Here is a 23604-nt window from a genome sequence, read left to right as displayed (position 1 = left end):
GCATTGAGTACATTCCCACGGTGAGAACGAATTCTCCCGTGACGCGTTGCGGCTTCCATTGCGAGAGTTGCTCCCACTTCCGTACCCTCCATTCGAGTAGTTGTACGTGAAGGAGCTGTTACGAGAGCCGGAGCTTCCGGTGGTGCGTGTGGCTGAGCTCACGACATTCTCCTGCTGCTTCGGGAGCTTGGAAGGGTCCAGACGGTTTGGTAGACGCCGGAAAGACATTCCATCGACGATCAAGTCTACAGTCAAGCACAATAATATACTTGTCAATAGCTACCAACAAATGTCACTTTGAGGAGCGCTCTCGTCACTCACCATACATATCGTTGAGGTCCACCGATGGCTTGATGATAATGTGGACGCAGTGTCCTCCAGGAAGGTTGAACACGTAGTCCCAGTCGCCGAACGAGAGCTGCAATATACGTAGAATGGTAAAAATACGAAAACCATACACCTCTACTAATGACAAAAAGTTACCGATTGCGAAGTGTACTTGACGATACCGTCAACACGCAGCACCTTCTTGCCCGACGCTAGAGAATGCGTGAGAGCGATCTCGAACTCACGTCCCTCCTCGACTTTGAGACGCCAAACCACGCGCTTCTTGGAGCTCTCGATGGTTTTCCCCACGTTCGACACTTCAAAGTAGAGCGCAGCGGCTCTGGCGTTCGTGGCCTTGACAGCTCCCCATTGACTTTGCCACGACATGGTCCACAAGCCCCTGGAAGACGCAAACGCTTGAGCGTGTGCTGGGACTTTCGAAACTCTGCAGAAGGCGGTCGATGCCTTCCCAAGGACGCCACTAAGCGGCCAAGGATAGCTGGGTCGTTACATGTCCACTACACCATTGAGAGGCTTGTGCTCTTCCTGGTCTGAAACGCCCCCTACTGGCACTTGAACCAGCATTTGTGTATTTTACTTTAGGACAAGCTGAGGAGGAGCTTTAGTACTGAAAATGGCTACGTCGGTCCGCATAGACATCGGAAGGAGGTTTTCTGGAACAAACAATTGTGGTTGACTGGATGTTCCGAGTCGAGTTCCCACCCGTTCGTGTAGTTGCCTTTGTAGAAGCAGTTGGGTCCATTGCAGTAGCAGCGGAAGTTGCGGAAGTGACAGTCCGCATCCGTTGAGCAGCCGTCTAAATGGTACGTCAAGGGATCGTCATCTTTCCCTTTCCCACGAGTCACTGGGAACTCGAACTTTGCGTGTACGGGGTAGTGGTCGGACAGATCGACTAGCGCCATCTTCATGTTGCTTTGCGGAGCTGTCCAGTCGACGGTGAAATGTGTGACTTGGTTTACGTGCGCTTCGAGTGTAGGCACGGTACTTGGTTGTTGATAAGGAGCTGTAGGCCAGAGAATTGTGTTAATATTCAAAGCTACTTGTTTCTTGTCGGAAGACGGTTGTACCTTTGCCGTAAAGAACGTAGTCGAGCCACTCCAATGGGCAGCACGGGCAGTAGCACATTGTGTCTGGCTCGAGGAAGAGAAGCCACGTCGACTCGTTGATCTCACTGTGCATCCCACAGGTTGTTCGGGTGAGAAGTGACGGGTGAAAGACCCCATCCTGCTCAAAGATATGTCCAGCAAATGATGAGTGACATCGTCAGCGTAGGAAGAAGAACTGCAGCAACGAACCTTCGGTGGGCCCCAGTTCGTAACATACTGCGCAGAACACTTGTTGCTGATCGCAGCTCCGTCGCGTCCAACCAGCACGTTCGTGTGCGGACTGCAGCAAAAACAGTATTTTGTCATTGGGTGATCTCGCAGTAGTAAAAAAAAAAACAAGTAAAGTATCACTCACTCGCTGGTGAAATACTGTTTGCCTATCTGACGAGGCTCGTGGGCTCCGAGCAGCTCCACCAAGTGCGCCACTTCGTCTCCGAACGTGTGGTTGTCCACATTGAAGTCCCCTGCAAAGATCAACGGCTTCATACGGCAGCAGTCAGCGCATCAGTTAAGAAAATTTTTGAGACGTCGGAGCTCCGAGTCACCTCGTGATGCGGGATGTCAATCGCGTCGATGAATCGGCGCATCTGACAGTCAATTTTCACAACAAAAGTTAACTTTCAAGCGCTCTTAAGTATGCACAACATGTACCAAAGTCACCTGCTTCGCTTGCTGGATCCGATCCGAGCGACCTTCGGGTGTCGACCACGCCTCCAACGTCACCGCAAACCAGCTCAGAGCTCCACCCAACCTCTCCAATCCCCCCCAAAGCACGCTCGTACCTGCATGTGTGTGGCAAACACATTGAAGATTTTGGATGCTCCGTCGACTGTTTTCAGCAGCCTCGCGTACTTGACTCCTTTGGCAGCCAGACAGTCGGAATAGTGACAAGCATTGCGATACACATGCTGCGCCTCTCGAATGATTGGCCACTTGGACACGACCATCACTCCTCCATTTAATAGACTCGTGAACGGGTCTGGGTCGTGTAGAATCGTCGTGGAATAGTTGAATCCAAAGACCCGGAACTGGTCCAGCATCGCATCTCGTTGCGTGCGAATGTCTGCTTCAGCAAACGTCACGACGTCGATGGCCTCGGAAATCCGATGCAGCGACTCGGGCACTCGCTGCAGTCGCTCGCTCTGTCCGTCCTTGGAGACTTCGTACGGTCTGCCGAAGAGATTGTACTGGCCGAGAGCAGTTAGTTAGATAAAGAACTGACTGTGAACTGATCAAATGATACCTGGAGCACTTCAAACGTCATGCGGTCGACAGCTGTGGAGGCTGCATAATGGAGAAATGGGGCGTCGTACTCCCATACGTTAACACTAATGTTCTTCGCATTGACGTCCAAGTGTCCGAGGGCTCCACAGAGCACGAGACACAACGTGAAGATCACCGCCATGGCGACAAACTACTACACGCTCGATACCCGCCCTCTATTGAAGTGCAAGGCATGTTGGTGCTCAAGTAATGTGGTTTAATGTTCGAGTAGGTACGATTATAGATAACTTCACTGTCAGCTTGTTGCAATTTTATATTACCGCGCTACACGCAAAAATGCAAATAATGCTGACGCCGCTTACTCGAAGTCGCAGGACACGCGGATGGTGCCAGCCTTGACCGCGTCGGGCGGGAGGTTGGCCATGTCATCGCCAGCAGACACGAGCGAGTTGATCGACAGCGAACGCGACGACGTGGCCGAGCCCGCCACCTCCACCTTCACAGTCAGATACCCCACCAGCTTGCCCGATTGGTCCATCAGCACCATCTCTTCCGTCGATGCCGGTAAGTTAATCCTCGTCGCGTCGATCTCCAGCGTCGCAGATCCCAGACGCGTGTCCACGAGCATACTCTTGTCCTTGAGATACACGACCAATCTCGAGTCCGCGCCACTTCGATGCAGCTCCTTGGCAGTCAGCGGGAACGTGAAACTCTCGCCCCACGACGCGTTGCCGAACTGCTCCTTCTTCTTCTTGACGAACGACATCTTGGTGAGGTTCGTCCGGTTCGCGTTCTTGCCCACGTGCACCGAAATGTACGGCGAGATGTTGGGTGTGCTGCTTCCCAAGTTGCCCAACCCGAGCACTCCGCTGCCAGTTGAGCTGGTTACCACCATGTCTCGAAGCGACAGAATCGTCACGAGCACTTGGTGCCTCTCGTCGCCGAAAGAAGCTGCGTGGTTCGCCTTCTTCGAGCTGTTCTTCTTGAGCATCACGAGCGGGTAATCCTTCTCTGTAATCACGTGGCTCACATTCTTCTTCGTGTTCCCAGGCTTGACTTGCGTGTGGACCCATTGGGCCAAATCGGACGCGTACTCGGGCGGTTTGAAATCCTCTTGAAGCTTCGCCATACTCAAAATGCACTTGCCGACGGTCTTAGCCACTGTTCCACCGTACGAATCCTTCACCACGAACTGCACTTCACTCTCCTCGCCCGTCAGCGCTACTTGCGTCTTCTCTTGCCACACAGGGTTCACAGTGTTGTAGATGACAGCAGTCCTCATCACATCCACGCCGTCGATACGCACAACACACAGCGGATCGCACGACTTGTCCGAGTCCAGACCGTTCGCGCCCAACACCTCCAGCTCCAAGCGCGTAGGCTTGTAGTGCTCCTCGTCAAACTCCGCAATCAGTTTGCCATCCTCCACAAGTTTCGGTTTGCGACGGCGGCCGCCGAACGGAGAGCGATCCACAACAGTCGACTGCACACCCAACGCCAAGTTGTGAGACGTCGACGTTAGACCCTTAAGCAGGACGACACCGGGGCCAGCGATACCCTGCACCGTTCCCTGCACGAGTCCAGTGACGCCTCCCTTGATCGCGCCTTCAACCGGCTTCGTGAAAATACCCGTGAAGCCGCGACCGAGATCCTTCGCAAACTTAATTCCAGCATTATCATTCGAGTCCTCACCCACCGGGCCAGGCTTGTCATCGGAAAACTCGCCCACGAACTTGTCCAGCGACCCCGTGATCTTGGCGACTGAGGAAGCACCTGACTTGACTATCGTCTTACCTAGCACCTTCACGCCTTCGCCACGAGTCTGCGCATCGCCAGTCAACTCTCCCTTCGTGATCTTCAAGAACTCCACCACACCAGAACCCAAGTCTTCCACTAGACCAATCGGATTGCCAATGATATCTGCGCTGCCGACAAGACGGTAAGCCTGCATGACGCCTTGCTGGACGTAGTTCGCAACCAGTTGACTCTGCAGTCTCTGCTTCGTCGAGAAACAACGTACAATGACGATCTCGCTGAAGCTGAAAGTCGGTGAGCCACTGAGGTTTGACCCGATGAGTCCGATGATCTGGCTGAGGAAGCCGAAGATCACCGAGTGGCCTCCGCCCGTAGACGAAACGATATCCTTGCGAGTGATCGAGTATTCCAGATCCACGGACAGCGACGAAATACGCAGAATGTCGAAGTACACGAGGTCCGTCTGGATGCCACCGTCCTCCGTCACCAACATCACAGGCATCGGAGGGGCACGACGGTGCAGCGTACTCTCGAGCGTCAGTCGCGAGCGATACGCCATGGTGGCGTCAGACACCAAGTACGGCTCCAGCAGCTTGACGAGGTTCACCAAGTAATCGATATCCACCTTCACCGCCAGGTCACTCAAGCTGAACTCAAGCAGCTTGTACGCTCCCATACGAGCCTCGAGATCGGCATCAAGCACCAGCTTCAAGAACGGTTCCGGTTCTTTACCCACCGACTTGTCACTGTAGCCTGCATTCACAGGGTTCATGATTACAGGGAACTTAGCAGTCGCCAGCATGTTGTCCACTTGGCAATGCAGCACCGAGAAGGTCCATTCTAGTGAAGCAGGAGCCTTCTGGAGCTTAATAACATCCACGGACGAGAAGAACACTTCCTGTGGGAAGCCATCCAGCAAGGAAAAGCCAAATCCATCGAACGCGATGTCGAAAGACGACGCGAACAACATTCGTCGGTGCTGGACGTCCCCCTCTCCCTCCGAGTCCTGGCTTTTCAGCAGACTGAGCTCCAACTCCTTCTCCGCGATCTTCAGCACACGCGTATTCTCTTCTACGACGACTTGGACGGTCAGCTCAACGGGATGCTGCTTCTCGCCATCACGTGACACCCACATGGTAATGGGATCCAGGTAGCCGACATAGTCGATGTCATACTTCTTGGTCTGCGTCTTGGAAGCATCCAAATGGGACAGACGGAGCTCCACGTGACGCTCTTTAGACAGCGGGTTGAACCACGCGAACGCGTGCCATGCTCCAGACTTGATAGTGGCCGCCATCTCCTTCTGTCCGCTGCTGAAGATAGACGACTCGCCCAACTGTGCGCAGTCCACGGTAAAGGGCGTGTAGTTCTCAATACGATACGGAGGGGCGCACGACACATCCGTCAACACCACGTACACGTACATGTCGACCACCTGCACACTTGCTTGGCAAATGAGGTATCGCTGGCGCACAGACGAGTAGACCTGCAAGTAGAGATCCCCGGCCGTGTTGATCGGGATAGCGAACGACCAGTTCTTCTTGTCCGCGTCAGTGCCCCAGTCCTCCGAGAACGAAAAAGACACGTAGCGTTGGCTCTGCTCCGCAGACTCGCCCTTCTTCAACGAGCCAAAGTGATACAGAGGTGTAGTCTGGCCGTCCTCCAGCGCTAGATGGAGCTGCTTGACATCCTCCACGCTTCGCTTGTGGAACAAGTCGTCGACCTTGTGCGGATCGTTATCGTGCGACGCGAAGCTCTGGATGTAAAGCTTCTGGTTCAAGCGGTTCTGCACGAAATACCGCGGACTCAACGTGAGCGACACTCCAGGCTCGAACAGGCCGTACAGACCTTCCATCTTGACGCTGAAGACGCTCGGGCCGCATACGATCTCTCCCATCGTGTTGATGGCAGTCGTGTTAACCGGTTCAGACCACTGAGCGTTCTTGATTGCATGTTCAGCCACGGAAGAAGCCTTGTAGGCTGTCTGCGGCATATTCCCCATATCCCCCCACGCCTCCGGGCGACGATTGAGGTTCGCACGAGGCTTCAAACTCAGACGATCGTGACGCAGAGACGTCATGATCGGGTAGCTGAACGGTGCACAAACATTCATAGGCTTGAAGGAAGATTTCTTGGCGCCCTGTTCGGTAGACGCAAAGTCGAACGCGAGCGAGGTGTTGTCCACAATCCAGTACGGACTCGAGAAGCGGACGAGGCGAGGGTAATTCGGGAGCGTGATGCGGTCGATGTTGAACTTGAGACCAGTGTCCGCTTCCACATTCTCTCGAGACGTCGTGAACTGCTCCACGCTCTTGTGAATCATCATCAGAAGCGGCTTGGACCACGGAGACGCAACGTGCTTGCCCGTACTGTGCTTCTTGGCGACAAGTCGAACCGACAGATAACCCGGATACCCTCCAGACACACCCGACACTTCAGTGTCGTGGCCTGATTCCACCACTCCAGCCAGTACTCCATCCGACACCTCAAGCGCACTCTCACGTCGCAGTAGCGCTTCAACTTTCGCATACTCCGTCTTCATGTCCTGCAAAGAGCTCGTCTTGTACTCGATGAAGCGGTATTCCATCTCGTACGGCAGCGAGTTACGCACCACGAACGGAGGCAACAGAGCCAATTCCCACTCGAAATGTGAGCGCAAGTGCCAGCGACGTACAATCATGTTCGGCGTCAGACTCTTGATGACCTTCGTGCACGTTTCTTCGGTCTCGCCATAGACGATGGTTCCACCTCGACGCTGCTTCTTCTTAATTTCGCGTTCAGCATCGTGTGCCTCGAGCTCTTTGATCGCCTCTGTCGAGGTTAACACGTCGTTGTTCAGCGAAGTCTTCACGATCCAGTGCTCGTAGTTTTCAGGCCGAGCGTAGAACTCCGTGATCCCCATGAGCAGCGAGAGCGGGAGCGAGATTCGCTCGTTCGGTCGCAGCTTGATAACAGGAGACTCCACAGCCTTCCTGCCTTCGCTCGCAAGACACAGATACTTGACTTCGTAGCACTCGAAGCTGTGGTTGCAGAAGTACGTGTTGGATCTCAGCACAATCAGCTGTCGACGTGGGTTCTCCAGTCGCGAGAACAGAGTGACAAACAGCGTAGAAGGCGACGCCTCAGCATTGCTCACCCCCACGCTGACATCGCCAAAAGCTGGCAGCTTCACCGCGGTGTTGCTGGGGCCCCACTGATCGATTTCAAGCGAGTCCAGCGTTGCCACGCCCTCCTTGAGAGCTCCATGTTCAATGTGTGCGCGGTCGTGTGGTTCGACCACGACTTCTTTGTCGCTTCCGTTCAGCTTCAAGGTGATCTTGCATCCCGTAAAGTTCTGCACGAGACAGTCCGTTTCTTTGTGCTTCTTCGCGGCGGCAGTGCTTTGCAAGCTGTCCTGGTGCTTCAGCAGACCATTCTGCTGCGCTTCACCGTCAAGTGCGTCCATGAGAGCACGGTATGTCTTTAGAACACTAGGCGTCACATTGATCTGGAAGCGCTTGGCAGCCTCCATCAACACGGAGAAGCCGTTCTCGCCAGCACCAGAAGAGACACCAGCAACTAAATCCCACGGCTCAATGATATTCTCCATGTCGTTCGCAATGTCGCTGTAACAGGACGACGACATCTTGAAGCCAAACAGGATCGTCCAGTCAGAATTGCCAGAAGTAGCCAACCCGATCCAATCCACTGGTCCAATCTCGTCGATCTCCTTGCCAGTCAACTCCATCGACATCTTGACGTCCTTGATGACGAAATCGCCGCGACAGAAACGAGCAGGCAGAGCCGCGTCCGTGAGAACAAACCGCAGGTTGCCCATCTTGACATCCGTTGTGAACTGCAGCGCCTTCTTCACTGGGTTTGCTTCCTGTGTGAGCTTACTCACCAGCTGCTCGGCCTCCTCCAAAGCTGCAGTGAAGATTCCGTCCCGTTTCTTCTTGGCGATCACCTTCGCTGCACTTTGGTACTCACTGATGCCTCCACAGCGCGTAAACGGCTGCAGCAGCCACTCGCACATAACGTGCTTTGTGCCGTTGCCTTCCAAAGCAGGCAGCACCAAGGCATCCCAGATCAAGTTAGCCGCATCATAATTCTTCAATAGACGCACCAGCTTCTTCTGTACATCCAGCGGGTTCTGGTCGCCCAGAGATCGATTCGTGACACGAGCCTCGCCCTCAAACAGCTGCCAGAATCGACCTTCGAACGCAGGACGCTTGATCCACTCTGCAAGCAGCTCAGATGAAGTTATCTTCGTATCACACAGCTTGTTGATCACTTCGAACGAATGGTACTCGTTGCCACGCAGGTTGAGGAAGCCATTGAGCGCATTGCTGCCGTTCGCCGACCTTGAATCGGCAGCTGCAGCAGCCTCGTCCGACAATAAATCATCACGCAAGAATGCTCGCAGCTCTTGGAACTCCAAGAATCCATTGCCGTCCTGGTCAATCTCCTTGAACAGCTCACGAACAAAGTGCTCCAGCTCACTTTCCAGTAGAGTGTCTCCAACCTTCACACGGCGCAACAGGAGCAGCAGCTCGGCCAACTCGATGCGTCCGTTTCCGTTTTCATCGATTTCGTTGAAAAGACGGTGGAGGCGGTCGAGAACTGCGTCAACTTCAGCTTGACGGCGAATCTCGTCTTGCTTCATACGACTCTCAAAGCGCAGTCGAGCCTGGTCGGGCGTTGTCGTCTGCACATTCCCGAGAGCCTCACCGCACGACGCCAACAGCGACAAGCTGAGGTCTGACCCTGCAACCAAGACATCTGGCATGTGCATCATCACACTCTGGTGGCACGTCAAGGCGTCCTTCGTATCTTGAGCGAGCGTGAACTGGAACACAAGAGCTGTAGGGGCCAGGATGGATTCCACCTCCTTGGCTCCTTCGACATATTGAGCTCCGATACTGAAGCTGCGCACGTTGAACTCCAACATCTCCTTCACCTTGGAGCTTTCGAGATGAATGCTCAACGTAGCAGGCATGTCCACGCGACAGTCCACGACATACTCACTTTGCCACGTCTCCACGTTGATATCCGTGAAGAGAGACTTCGAGAACGATTGCGTAGGTAGCAGCAGGATGTGACAGTCGTTCATGTTCACATCCAGATTCAACAGCATACCGCCAAGCAGACTGAACGGAGACATCGACACCTCCTTGACCACTGTATCCACTTCGCTCTTAGCAACTTGCACCGGTGCAGGCGACGACTCGGAGTGAGCAATTGGCGTCGTCGGTGGACGTGACGTCGACAGAACTTGAGTTGTCTTCGTACTCAGTCGGTCCACGTACAGCAGGAAATGCTCCAGCGCATCCGCAGACACCACCAGCTTGACATTGTTCACAGCAGCACGTACGTCCTGTTTGCCGCTTTCGAATTGACTCACATGCGCCGTGAGCATCTGTGGAGGTGCTAGTACATCCGACTCTGCAACGATCTTGCTAAAGTCCGCAAACAACAGCTTGGCCGTCGCGGAAACAGGGTTCAGGACCGACGTTCCAACGTTCACAGCGAATGTTGTCTGACCCAGCACCAGATCCACGTCGAGTTTCTGCTTCTCGTCGCCTTCTGCCACCGTATACACGCGCACATTGACGCCGAAGCCGATCACTACCATCTCAGCGACCTGGCGACCACGTTCGACGAAGACAATACTCATGTTCTCCCAGCGTAGCGCGATCTCTATGGCTCGGAACAAGATGTTGCTCGGCTTGGCAGCGTTCTCCTGCACAATCGCAGTGTGGTCCGCCAGAGAGAGCTCTTTCTGGTTGCGACGGTAGTATTTGGCCAATCCAGTCGATCGACTGCGCAGCTTGAGGATCTTGTTCAGTGTCATCGACTTTTCCAGTTTCTGCAGCTTTTCATTGCGATCTTTCTTCTCCTGGGCCGACAGCGACTTGCTATTGTCCACCTGGTCGTAGTTGGCCACGTAAAACTCTTCATCTTCCTTGGAAATCGGCTTACGGACAGTCTCGTCGTGTTCCAGAGTGCGCACCGATTGAACTAGAACCTGGTGGTCTGTGTACGGCACAAACAGGTCGCGCAGCACTCCAACCAACAGCTCACGGGTGACTGAAATGCTGTTGATTGAGGACGACGCAAGTTCCACTTGGGCCAGACGGTTCTTCATTGGAATAGGAGCAACATGCTCCACAATCCCCAACAATCTCGGCATGGGTGGCACCTTCAGCTTCAAGTCGAGGCCAGGGAAAGAGAGCAGAGGCGTCTCACCTGGGCCAACGCCCCCACTGTCCTTCAGCGGGTCCTGATTCCTCTCCACTGCCAAATTGTCGTCCTCTCCTTCATCGACAGTAGCAGCGCAGATGTTCATGCCCTTGATACTGATTGCATACTCCACGAGGATCTCTTCGGACGTCAGAACGAGCTGCAAAGCATCCGCACTGTTCTCATGCAATACATCCGTCAACAGGTCGAACGATTTCAACGAGAGGCTCACACGCGTGGGCTTGAGCACGACAGGAAGGGAGCTGGAAGTGGCCACTTCTGCGTCTTCGTCGTCCTTCTCTTCAACTTCGTCGTCGTGGCCGTCGATAGCAGCAGCTCCAGGCGTCAGACCCGTGATGGCCACTCTCACATCGCTCACATGGACGTCCACTTGGGCCGCGATCTGCTGTAGAACGCGGTCCTTGAAAGAGAACGTCTTTGACGGGTTAATTGCCAGCTCCTCCGCCTGTTTCTGCCTCAATTCCGACGTGGTGCGTTCAGTTAGCAGTAGATTCATCCAATAGGCCGCCTCCGCCAGCTTCATGGCCGCAGCGTCCTGCAGCTCAAAAACTCCCTCGACGTTGGGGTCGACCATGCGGCCATCGACAGCCACGCCCTCCACTTTGACCACCACCTTCCACGTCGTAGCCAGATGGATAGTGATCTTCTTTATGCTCACACTCTTCAGATCCACTGGGGCCAAGCCCTGCTTGGTGAAGGCCAGCGTCTTGAGGAACTCGCTCTGTAGCTTCACGAAGAAGAGCGAGATGGTGATGCCGCGTAGCGCCTCTGAGGCCGCGCCGACGCCACGTCGGGCACGCACCGCGAAGGAGCCGAATTCATACTCGACCTGGATGCTATCGGTCAAATAGGCGGCCGCGAACTTGTGAATGAGCCCCGAGAGCAACGGGAAGATCGTGTAACGCGCCAGCACCGGTACTACGCACAGCGAGAGCGACACGCAGACGCTCACTATCGCCACCGCCAGCATCCCGAGCATGCTGGGCGAGCGGTTCGCGAGAAACAGCAGCAGCTTGGTTAGCAAGAACGTCCGGGGGGGACGGACCAACACTCCTGATGCGCACTTGGTGGCTTCTCCGGAAATGAGGCGCACAGGATACGAATTAAAGTTTTAATTTGGTTGCTGTATGCCCTCGGTTGTAGAACAAGATATGATTCAGTGTCAGCTACACTTAGTGTTTTCTGTATAAAGTCAATAACCAAAGGTTTGACTTGGTTTGATACGAACAAAAGATCGCAACCAGGTGGTCCACTTGAGACGCACCTGATTTGTGGCTACATTTTTGAGCCGAAGGTGTTGAAAAGCTTCGGCAGCCATCATGCTCCGCAGCCTCCAAGTGCCCGAGCTTCCGCGCAAGTTGCTCACACTAGCGTTCATTGTGCGCGATGGCGTGGGGTCTAAGCAGGTGTTGCTGGGTATGAAGAAGCGCGGCTTTGGTATGGGCAAGTGGAATGGCTTCGGCGGTAAAGTGGAGACTGCAGACGCCAGCATTGCGGCCGCCGCGGCGAGAGAAGTAGAAGAGGAGGCCAACGTGGTTGTCGAAGTGGAGACTCTGCAGCCACGCGGTGTGCTGCTCTTCTCATTCGAAGAAGCCAAGGAGCTCATGAAGGTGCACGTGTTCTTGACGCAGCAGTTCTCGGGCGAACCATCCGAGAGCGACGAGATGAAGCCGCAGTGGTACGACGTTACAGAGATCCCGTTCGAGAGCATGTGGGCGGACGACCACTACTGGCTGCCACATGTACTCAGCGGCAAGAGCGTTCAAGGACATTTCCACTTCGCCGCAGACGAGGACACTCTGCTGGATCATAAGCTCGAAGTGTCGCCTGGAACGGAGGTCGGACATAGAGACAAGAAGTGAAAGCTACACTCGTTCCGTTAATTGTCTAGCCTTCTAAGGTGCAGCCTAGTCTTCGCATTTGATATGACACGGCTCCTGCTCATCAGTTCGTCGGGCGCGTGGCGATCCAGTACAGCGAGTTGGTGCGCGAGCTGCCGTCGTCGAAGAACGTCATGTTCTGGACCTTTGTCCACGCGTCGGCAGGGTCGATGATAGCTAGGTCCAAGTATGCGTAGCCCTTCCAGCGGTCCTCGATCGGGTCTTGAGCGCGGCCGAACGCCTGCTGCTGCAGAATCGGGTACTCTTCCTGGACGTACGCAGGCTTGAGGAACGCGTCCGTGATCGGCGTGAACGGGATCATGTTGATCAGATGCATGTGCTCCACCTGCGGACCGAACCACGTCGTGTACGACACCTTCGTAGCAGCCACTTGCCCCGTCATCTTGTTGGCAGCATAGATCGGCTCGTAAATATCCGAGCTGGACGGCATCTGCCAGTAGGTCTGGGCGCCGCGGATCTCCAGAGCGAGCAGGAGATGACCCATGTGTTCCACTTCCGGGACGCTGAAGGACTTGCCCACCAGATACACGCCATAGTAGGCATTGATGGCTTCACTCACACTCTCCTGAGACTTGCCACCGTCCAACGTGTAGACGCCACTAGCGAACGAGTGGCTGTCGAACCAAGAAAAGTGGCGAGTGAACGGGAAGAACGTGCTGCGTCACAATAAAACGAAAAACACAAGCTCAGTATCAACGAGCGACAAGAGCGTGGCAGCAAAGTGGACACGTACTCGCTCTGGTCGGGACTTGCAATGTCACGCACAATCGACATCACAACGGCCTTGTGCGTTTTCACAAAGTCCGGACGGAACTTGCCCACGACACCGACGGCGTACAAGAAGTAGCCATAGTGGAAGTGCTGCATACCATACACACAGCGTGAGTCTATCAAGAGGGAACAACAAGAGATGCAGCACGTTGCTGCCTACGTACGTGGTCGTTGTACCATCCGTTGCCAAAGTCTGTCATCCAGAAGACGCCCTTCAGTCCGTTGAGAGAACACAAGCCGCCCCAGCTGCGGTCGTACACGAAGTGGTCGCTGTTCTGGCCCAGCATCCACGGGGTCAGCCACTCTTCCAGCTTGTCCAGCATGTCGTCACGAAGCTCCTTCGCGTCCAGCTTGTCCGCAATAAGAACCAATCGCGCTTGACGACCGATCTCCTTGCCAAAGTAGTACGGGTCGTCGGCCTCGGGCGTGTAGTTCGAGTCGTTGGCAAGCGCAACCTTGATCGCTTCCAGATACTGAGGCTGGATCGGCACGTCTTGTTCGTGGAAAGAAGCCGTCGGCAACGTCTCGTGCATCTCCCAGCAGCTACCCAGCACTGCCGTCATGTTCGACTTCAGCGTACGGTGTCCAAACTGTCCGAGCACTTGGAAAACATTGCTGTCAGTCTTGAACGTCGCTACGTGGTGCGGGTTCGCCATCATCAGCAGCTCTGCGGTCGACGTCGAGTTCAAATTCGGTTCTCCAAGATCAGGGAATCTCTTTGTCTTCCAGCAGAACGAGAACGAGGCATCGCTGTCTTTAACGTCCGTAGAGATGGAGGATCCCACTGGATAAATAGCTGCTGCCTTATCCAGAGCCTCGATGGCTGCGTGCGACGCTCCCTGAGGGACAACCGCCAAGCGAGCAGCGCCAGTGTAGAAATCCGTGTCCACCAGACGAATGTTGGTGGGGGTGGTGAGTTCTCCACGCCAGTTGTAGGGGCGGTAGTCCGTCTCGTTGGCGTATTGCAGCTGAAGTGTGCGCACCTTGTCAAAGTAGAGAACCCACTTCTGCTGGGACTTGCCCGTTCCATGCGCACTCTCGCCGGTGCCGTAGACCTCAATGTCGAGCTCGAAGCGGCTGCTCGTCCACGTCTGCAGCTCATTCCATGGAGCCAACGGGTCCTTCTGCTCCACTTGCTCGCCATTGATAGTGAACACTGTGGCATTGAACTCCAGAACGGGCAACACATTCTGGTATTCTACTGTGATGTAGGGAGAGCCACGCACCATTGGCACCTTCATCCACTTGTTGTCCTCTCCATAGTAATACTGCAGCAGCACCGAGAGCACGTCGAAGCCGACGATGTTTCTCGACGTGCTGTTACCGTCACCCAGTAGAGCGCTGCCAGTCTCGTTGCCGTGAAGTACCTTGTGACTGTAAGCAGTGAAGCTGGCGTCCACGTTGAAGTACTCGGTGATAGCGTCCTTGGTAGCCACGCGACGAGAGTCTCCGTACGAGATGTCCAGTCTCTTGGGTAGACTACGGACGGTGTAGGGGCTGAGTGTGACCTCACCGGCACCAGCATTGAGACCGTGGCTGTCGGCTACCATGAGGCTGGACCAGAACTCGTTGGTGGGCAACGAACGGCCGAAGTCATTGCGACGCACCAACTTGGGTGGGAGCGGGTGCAGCTTCTCCTCGAATGGCGGTCGCATGGTCAGCAGCTCTGAGTCGGTCAGCTCAACTTCAGCCGGCGCATTAGTCGCTGCCGGGGCGGAGTTGGACGCGGCTGAAGCTTTCTTGGAGCCGTTGCTGCCCACGAGGATGCAGATTGTCACGATAGCCACCAGCGCCAGCGGCACAATCACGTACAGCGCACGACGCAGTGGGGGACGGCCACTCTGCTGCTGGGCCGCGCGGCCTTGCAGCAGTGGCGAGCTCTCGTTCAAGGCCATTGCTTGCGTCAGCCAGCAAAATAAAGAATGATGCGATCTGATTCCCTTGCTGTTGTAGGTGTGCGATTACCCTGAGTTTGCACTTAGTAAAAACAAGATGTCTGCTTGGTACCACGTACCAGTACGTGGGTCCTTGTAGAAAGATACCGCACTGACCAATCACAGACCGCAAAAGATCTATCACCTTACCGGTATTGTGGTTTTCATCATTTTGCCGCCCAATTTGCTGTACCGGTATCATCGATTTAAATAGCAGGGTGTGGGGTAATTACTGTAGGCTCGAATTAGCTATATGTGACCCGACTTAAGGTAATTAGGCTCGAATTAGTTATATGTGACCCGACTTAAGGTCTTAATGATGAGGGCGATGTCATTCCTAGACGACCTTACCTCCCACAACTCACTTTAACTAATTAAGGAAGAGATAAACACTAAACGTATGCATACTGTAGCGCGATTGCCAAGTAAACTGGTGCTATGATCACCTATGGCGGTTGGACTATGCTTAATCACAGATTATTGGAGGTACCCATCGACATATCCGGCCCAAGATAGCAATCTTACCTTACCCCTACTTTCTATTTCGGAGGCGTTCAGCAAATCGGATCCGATTTAGTGGATCTCGGATCATCTGCTTTGCCAAAACGGATGAAAACCGTCTGAAGCATATTTTCGGTCAGTGCATACTTCTGGTCAGGCCAACGCTGTTCAAAATACAGTTTTTTAAACATCTCTAAAAGCATCTGTACCAGTAGTGAAAAGAAAGGAAAATACACAACCCTTTTCGGTGTTGTGATAGGGCTTAAAAGTAGACGTGAAGTAACATGCACAGTGAATACGCTACATGTATCTGTACGGGACGAGTCAAAAAGACGTCCCGTAGGGAAAAGACATTTATCCCCACGGAAACGGCTGGAGCCGTCGTTTCGCTTTAAAAGAAACACCCGCGCCGTGTTGCAGCCGTCGCACATCGGCTCGCACGCACACATCCCTCCTCCAGACACTATATACAAGCCCCTGTCATCTCGTATGTGATGTCCTTGGCCGTTTGCAGCGAGTATATCAAGCTATACTTGCTACATACTTCCTCTGGTCGGAAATGATCACGCGAAACCGACAAAATGACCAATCGCTTCAGCTCTATTTATCCAATACGGCATCTGATTGGACCAAACGGAAGCCCTGCACCTCCTCTTTTTAAAGCCACTTCTATAGCCTCTGCAATTTCAGTTTTAGCTCTCAAGGTTTCAAGCCTCGCCTGGAGTGCGACCCGCCACGCCTGCGCTACGCTGTTTCTTCCTCTATAAACATGCCGAAGTCCAACCTTATCGACAGCGAGCGCAAAAGCCGTCACTGAGCTTCTAAAGATCAGCAACAACAGAGAACTACCCCGTGAAGCGTTTGATGTTCTTATGAGCCGACTTCCGGACACCGTGAAGTTAATTGGAGCTGTACAGCTCTGCAATGACGGCTGGTGTCGTAGGGGTGAGTGACTTAACCGGCTTAAGAAGAACAGCGGCAGAAAGCGGAAGAATCGAGACGAAGTACGTGACAAACTGAAGAGCATTCCTATCGGGGATAGAGCAGTTGAAAGACGTGTCAGTTAGTATGATAGGTTTTTTCAAATTTCTATCGAGGATTGAACAGTTGAAAGACCTATCATACTAACTTCGCGTGATCATTTCCGACCAGAGGAAGTAGTATATAGTACAAAGAGCTAATGAGTTTTACTGTGATGTGGTGGTGCAGAGGTGCTTTGGATTAAGACATCATGCCGAACGCAACAGGCTGGACCGAAGAGGAGGACGTATAGCTGTGCACTAGTATCTCCGAAGACGGATCGGTAGGCACCGACCAAGGCTCCAATATGTGGCAGTGTGTACACGCGGTATACTGCCAGATTTCATCTCCCACAATCTTAAGAAACAGGAACCTGCTCATACGAAATCGTCTCCGAAATTGCTCGTCTGTGTATAGCGGATGCTCATTAAGGTAAAACTTAAAGAAGCGTGTATACTCGGCCTCCAAGTCGCGTGATAAGTTGGCTTTACGTCGTCTGCGCCGTCCGCGCTGTCGCCTTAGTGAACTAATGCGCTGACATCTTCGACGCAGAGACCATTGCAGGCTGGCTACTGTAGATGCGCGGGGATAGTAGAAGTGCATTTTGGAGCTGAAAATGGACGGGGATAGCGAATCTTAGCAGATTTTATGGGTTTATCAGTAGGGACGTGCCTATCACTATCACTTCTTTGGTATTCGAAGCTGGTGTAGTACACAGGATGTGACTCTTTTATGTAAAGTAAAGCGTGTTCTACGCTATTCACTTCGACTAATCACTTTTTGTCTTTGTACTTCCGGTACAGATGCTCGAACAAGGGTAAATAAGCTTTAAATTATTGACTGTTGTGTTGGTGGTTATCCCACCCGCATCGTCTTTTGATGGAGGTGCGGCTCTTCCGATTTCGCGCCATTCTGACTCCGCAGGATCACTTTCAAATTTCGGCGGCTTCCATCCTACTTCCACCCTCATCTCTCCTTTTTTAACCTAATTTTACTATGGTGAATTAAGACTCGCCGTACATCCGCGGATTACAGCTTGTTAAAGCTAGCGTGAAAATACGCAAGGCTGCGAAGAAGATTGGAGCTCCGTTCGAGGGGCGTACGTGGTTGCGCCAAGGGCGAGACCCCCGTCACCTGTCGCCGAGGACCTATGCTGGTGTATCTCTAGTGGCGCTGAACAAGGACTTCTTGAAGTGAGTGAGTCCCGCGCTGCATGCGGCTTTTGTGTTGGTCATGCCGAGCTCCGGTTCCTAATTCGACAGGCGGCCATTGTGTCGTCACTGCGACCTGTGACAGGCTCCTTTCCTAACCGTAGCTCTGTATTGCGCTGGTCACGTAAGCATGAGAACAGCATCACGTTGCGCAAAGCGCGTACCTTGAAGGACGTCGGACTGAAGCTTTAACACCGGAAGCTGTACACTACTACTACTAAATTCTAACGGCTGCTATGAATGAGTTGGAGCTGCATGATCACCCGTCTCAAATCTGGAATTGCGAGGAGACGGGTGTGTGTGTGCTCAAGGACGCTGTCAGCAACGCATCTTCACGCTCAAAGGACAAGCTGATAACGTACAGTGCTCGTCTGATCGGGAAAATGTGAGCATCATGGGCTGTATCAGCGCCGACGGAGGTCGACTCCCGCCAATGTACATGTTTGCTAAAAGCAAGTCATTTGGGCTATTACTTACGCAGCTTTACTGTTTCCTACTCTTGGTGCTCTCTCTCTACCGCGTCGTCACCCCCCCCCCCCCCGTTTCCGTTGTCTCGTCCCCACCGTCACCCTCCTCTTCACGACCCCCTTGTCCTCCCGTCCGCTTTTTTGGTGGGGCCCTCAGCTGGAAACCGCGGCTGTGGGCGCTCGCTTCCATTGCGCCAAAGCTGGTGCCAAATGGAGAAGCAAGTCTGGTTGTTATTTGGATATGTGCTTGGCGCACCTTGTCACACAAGTAGAATCGCGTCACCTGCCGATGTGTACTGCTTGTTTTCCGTATAGTACAGGCCTTGCACTGCCGTTGACGCCGCTTTCGAATTCCATTCACCTCCACCCACTCGTCGTCCATCTTTAGCTGGTGAGTAAACGGTGGAACGTCGCCATGCATTGGCGTAACTGGTCGAGGTGAGTACATCTTTGGACACATACAGAAATAGTTAGCAATGTGAGCAACCAGCAGAATAAGCACCTTCCTTACCGTGTCTGCAAATTCGGCCGACCCCACTTGTAGTAGCTGTGCTTGCAACTGAGAGATGAAACCGGTTCGTTTTAATGTTCCCACAGAATAGACGTTTCTCTCAAGAAGTTGTAGCGGACTTTGTATCTATTAGATTAGACAAATCAGACCCTTATACGATGCGCCAATTGTCAATGATGTCCTTCCAGCGTTCGGCCTCCTCCTTACTTCGTGGAGGTCACTGTCCCCCGCGATGGTTTGTTGTAGAAACTGCGCCAACTGCAGGTGTAGAACTTAGTGGAGCGCCAGTTTGAGGTGCATCTAGTGACAGTTCATCACTCGTCTCCGTGTCGCTCTCGCTTGGGATCTCATCATCCATATCAGCTCCAAAATTACCTTGTCCTCGTCATCGTAATCCGAATCCAATGCACCACCATCATAGATGGCATCATCTTGACGGGAATCGTGACGGGAATAGAGAGGGGGCGGGGTTGTGGGAGCCGTAGTTGTGTGAATAACAGTAGCCATATTCAGTGACCTTGCATAATCAGCAGTAATATACAGCATGCTGTCAGAAATAACTCTCGCACATGCTTTGTATCCATCATGTGACAGCGTACCTGGCAGCCGAAGATCGAGGTGGCGTTAGCGGTGAGGTCTGTTGCGCAGAGGAAGCACCTTCCGATGTCGACATGGGTCCACGATGTGTCTGCGTTGTGTTTGTTGCACATGGCGGAGATGGCGACGTGTTGCTATAGTCCAAATCGCTACCAACAGACGCATCGCTACAAACAATTATGAGCATGAAGTGTGAGAAACACATCGTACGCAAAACGCATAATCTCCTCACCTGACGTCTTCTTCATCAGCAGCAACGTGTGGGCTTGTTGTCCGCGCAGATTTGTCAGCTCTTGAGCTCTTGGATGGTGCGCGCATACGCTTACATTTTGCTTTGGCCTTGCCAGGCGCCTTTACCGGTCTTTTCTTCTTCGCCGCCTTCTTCGGTGTTCTGATCTCTGCCGCTGTCGCCATGTCAAACTCAACGTCGTCATTTCCTTGGTCTTCTCCCGTTTCCACGTAATCTTCGTCTCTGCTGTCACATCCATCCTCATCAGCAGAAACAGCATCGGCAGCAAGCTTTTCTGCATACAGTGCTGCGACTAGCTCCTTCCCTTTCAATCGCGGCGCTCTTGCCAGCCAACTGTAATACCCCACTAGTGCGCCCTTCTTCTGGTACGTAGCTGGAGCAGAAGGCTTGCGTGAAGCCACTGTCATCCTAGGCCGCCTTCCTGTCGTTGCTGACGTAGGGGCTTAAACAAGCGGTTCATCCGCAACTTCGTCGCCAAAGTCAGCATCGCGGTCACGCGTACCGTCGACATACGCACGGTGCTCTTCAAGCAGGCGGGCGCGTTCTGCGCCTTCCTTCCCCTCGAGACGACGCAGGAACGCCTCCGCTTCAGCGCGCGTGACGCGGCGGGGAGGCATCTTGGTCCCGCGTTTCGTTTTGGAGAATGAATGGATGGCTCAGAGGCTTCTCGTTTGAAGCACTGTCTTTACGACAGCGTATCTCCAAGGAACCGGAGTGGTTCGTGCAACCTTAACTTAAAGTTGTTTTAGCCAATCTGAGACAAATATGGTTGCTGTATTTCAGTTTCAAAAATTTCAAGGAAACTTATTTCTCTAAATTACCGTATTCGCTTAGATACGAATTTGAAGTGATCACGTTAAGTACGACAGCGGAGGGCCTCATATTTCCAGAACTGCACGACGCCAGAAGCATCCAGACCTCGGGCGGCGCGATCGGTGAGCCCTGCACAGCTGGACCGCACACGGAAGCGCGAGGAGAGTTCCATCCGCAGCCCTCCAAGAAGACTCGCTTATGAGTGAGGCAAAGGGTGCGCCGCCACATGGTTAGGATGAACTGATCTGCTGCAGATACTGTTTTAGAATTTTCTAACCTTTCTTGTACAAACATTTTAGGGCGGGCCCTGCGAAAGGGAAAGCAGACAGAGCTGAACTACATGTATGCCGCTCTTGGCATGGAAAAGGACGACAGCAGCGATGCCGAAGACGTCGACCAGTCTTCTGATGCCTTGGATGATCCTGCCCCACAGAGTACGATGGAGACGTCATTTATGTGAAACGTTAATGGTTCTAACAGCGTATATGTTGTGTGTTAGGTCGCAAGGGGAAATCGCAGATAAAGAGGGCCAGAAAGATGCAGCAAAAGCCGTCCAGTACGTTGGATGTTTGCATCAAGTCGCTTACTAACGGAATGTGGGACGCTGCACAGAAATGGATCGATTACTTTCGAAACCATTCTCGGTGGTCTATGTCGGGGCTGGCTTAATGACAGTCACATAGACTTCTGTTTACGAGCAATTGGAGGGGTTGTTGGTGGCTGCTACGTGATCTCGTCACTGCTGTGGGATATCGGGTGGCCTTCTACACCAAAAGTATCTATCGGAGAACTTAACTTTGTCCTCCATGCAGTACACCTGGACGGCAATCATTGGGGAGTCATTATCACGCGTTTTCACACGACGGCAACTAGTGTACGCCTATTTGTACACATGTACGAGCCTTTGATTAATGCTTCTTATCACAAGGACATGATGAAGATCTGGGAGGGTGTTACTGAGCAAGTAAATCACCCAAAAAGCAAAGCAAAAGAGGGCCTACGCGGGTTCCTCGAGCGGTGGCACGCGTCCTCGATGCCGGATGTGGAATTGGCGATCCAGGACGTTGAGTGGGTGTTTTCACTGCAACAACCAGATGGATCTAGTTGCGGCGTATTAGTTATAGCACAATGCTACAATTACCTTACTGGAAACACCACACAGCAAACCTACGACGTCACCAAGCACGACATCAAAGTGATGCGCCTACGAATTCTTTGGGCCATTATGCATCTGTCCAAGGAACAACCTATCTCCGAATCCGACGCTGCCACAACAAGCAAGACTCTACAGAAGCTACAAAAAGAACTCGAGTAAGTGTTTTAGCCTGAATCAAGTCTTTAATACAGACCGTGTTCACTGCGTTATGCATTCAGCTTGTGAATAGCCATCTCCAATAAAACTCCAAACGAAAGATCGTCATCTTGAGCTGCCCCCTCCTCGAAGAAATCCGCCTTCAGCTGGTAAAGGCAAGCTTCCTCCTCATCAATACGACCCTGAAACTCCATCTGAGCTGCCATGATTTCCTCCATACTGCGTTGTATGTTAACGAGCACCGTCCTCATCTTCTCCAGCTCACTAAGCCTTGCACGAACCAACTCAAGTGGCAAAGCCTTCTGATCCATAGCGATGATCGAGATCTTCCAGCAAATCGAGAAGTCCCAAAGTGTGCGAATACTTGTGTCCCACATAATGTACATGTGGCTCACATCAGTCTAGAGCCTCTAAATTTAGACAAACCTATCGACGAAGGCCACGTGGTCTTGGGTAAATTAAAATATAATACCGAGTGCATGCCCCGTTGTGGTTGCGTTTCGCTCTAAAGTTGCCAAAATTCGTGTCGTGGTGTTGTATTTATGGTTGCGGTAACGCCATTCCCAAGGAACTCTCCCTTTACAGTTAGGACCCCAAGCACTGTACATTGGGGACTAAACGGACTAAACGCCCATTCTATGACGATCCCCACATGCTTGATTATCAAGCCTTAGTGACGGGGGGGGGGTTAAAACGGCATTTTCCTGTAAAAACGCGAAAAAGGAGTTTAATTGGCAGGTATTTACCCGTTGAGTGTCGACACTATGTTTAATTGACTTCTTGGCAGCAAACCCGCAACAATAAATTCTTCTCTTCGTCACCATGACGTTGTAGTTCCTCATGTGGAGGCGCTAGACATAAGCTAGCGCCAGCGCAGGTATTTAAAGCGTCGAGACCTTGATGTAGATGCTCTAAATGTTGCAAACCCTATTGCTGCCGGAAATTTTCTTGGATTTTAACTCGAACGACCGTCACTCCTGTGACTAAAAAGCGCTTGAAAGGCACATACGTCGACGAGAAGTTTTCCAGTGGTGTAATACTTTCACACGGTGAAATTCTGGAGGCACGCCGACGCAAAAAGAGAGCCAAGCTGGACAAGGAGGAAGCCAAAGCTGAGCGAGCGCTAGCTAAAGCGCGTGCCAAGATTGAGCTAGATAAGCAAGTGGTGGAGAAGAAACGTGCTAAGGCGGAGCGAGCACTGGAGAGAAAACGTGTCAAGCAGGTGAAGTCTGAACCGTTGGAGATGCTCTAAAATCTTGCTACTGTAAATACCAAGTTGACCACCATGATTAATAACGACCCGATATTAACACCAGGGTAGCCGCTCGGTGAACTTCGGTGCCACTCGAATGGGGACACGGTGCCACTCGAATGGGGACACGGTGCCAACGATATACTGGTAAACAACAAGCGTTTTTATCACCAGGCATTGGAAAAATAATATGTATGCCTATTGACGGGTGATAGCAGAAGTAGTGAATGATGCTGTACACCGATCACAAATATGCGTTAGTTATCAACGATGATATTATTTAAGATGTAAAGTGGCAAGCTCTAGCTCACTATGAGCTACACTAGCTTACCAGACAGACATGTACACCGTCGTTGGCTTCGCACAGCCGCGATCATCATTGCGCCTG

At 52.7% G+C, this 23604-nt stretch overlaps 5 protein-coding genes across 5 annotated transcripts; 1 reads left to right on the top strand and 4 right to left on the bottom strand.

The window, feature by feature from the left end:
* Positions 1-313: 313 nt before the first annotated feature.
* PITG_14177 (uncharacterized protein) lies at positions 314-714 on the bottom strand (the record flags this gene model as incomplete). The annotated part of the gene is made up of 2 exons (XM_002899240.1): positions 314-418; positions 484-714. 2 exons carry the CDS (start codon positions 712-714, stop codon positions 314-316), a joined length of 336 nt encoding a protein of 111 aa, XP_002899286.1.
* A 180-nt stretch (positions 715-894) lies between these two features.
* Positions 895-2892, bottom strand: PITG_14176 (uncharacterized protein; the record flags this gene model as incomplete). Its single annotated transcript, XM_002899239.1, has 7 exons — positions 895-1351; positions 1416-1572; positions 1644-1734; positions 1810-1934; positions 2000-2041; positions 2237-2641; positions 2698-2892. The coding sequence occupies 7 exons, from the start codon at positions 2716-2718 to the stop codon at positions 966-968; spliced, it is 1227 nt and encodes a 408-aa protein (XP_002899285.1).
* Positions 2893-2972: 80 nt separating this feature from the next.
* Positions 2973-11655, bottom strand: PITG_14175 (uncharacterized protein; the record flags this gene model as incomplete). The annotated part of the gene is made up of 2 exons (XM_002899238.1): positions 2973-4338; positions 4408-11655. 2 exons carry the CDS (start codon positions 11653-11655, stop codon positions 3037-3039), a joined length of 8550 nt encoding a protein of 2849 aa, XP_002899284.1.
* Positions 11656-11995: 340 nt separating this feature from the next.
* PITG_14174 (uncharacterized protein) lies at positions 11996-12600 on the top strand (the record flags this gene model as incomplete). Its single annotated transcript, XM_002899237.1, has 2 exons — positions 11996-12496; positions 12577-12600. The coding sequence occupies 2 exons, from the start codon at positions 11996-11998 to the stop codon at positions 12598-12600; spliced, it is 525 nt and encodes a 174-aa protein (XP_002899283.1).
* Positions 12601-12620: 20 nt separating this feature from the next.
* Positions 12621-15243, bottom strand: PITG_14173 (endo-1,3(4)-beta-glucanase, putative; the record flags this gene model as incomplete). The annotated part of the gene is made up of 3 exons (XM_002899236.1): positions 12621-13233; positions 13311-13438; positions 13513-15243. 3 exons carry the CDS (start codon positions 15241-15243, stop codon positions 12621-12623), a joined length of 2472 nt encoding a protein of 823 aa, XP_002899282.1.
* Between the last annotated feature and the right edge of the window lie 8361 nt (positions 15244-23604).

This window comes from Phytophthora infestans, genomic scaffold (assembly GCF_000142945.1).
Source record: "Phytophthora infestans T30-4 supercont1.32 genomic scaffold, whole genome shotgun sequence".
Taxonomy (NCBI): domain Eukaryota; phylum Oomycota; class Peronosporomycetes; order Peronosporales; family Peronosporaceae; genus Phytophthora; species Phytophthora infestans.
This window is presented reverse-complemented; position numbering and strand designations above follow the sequence as displayed.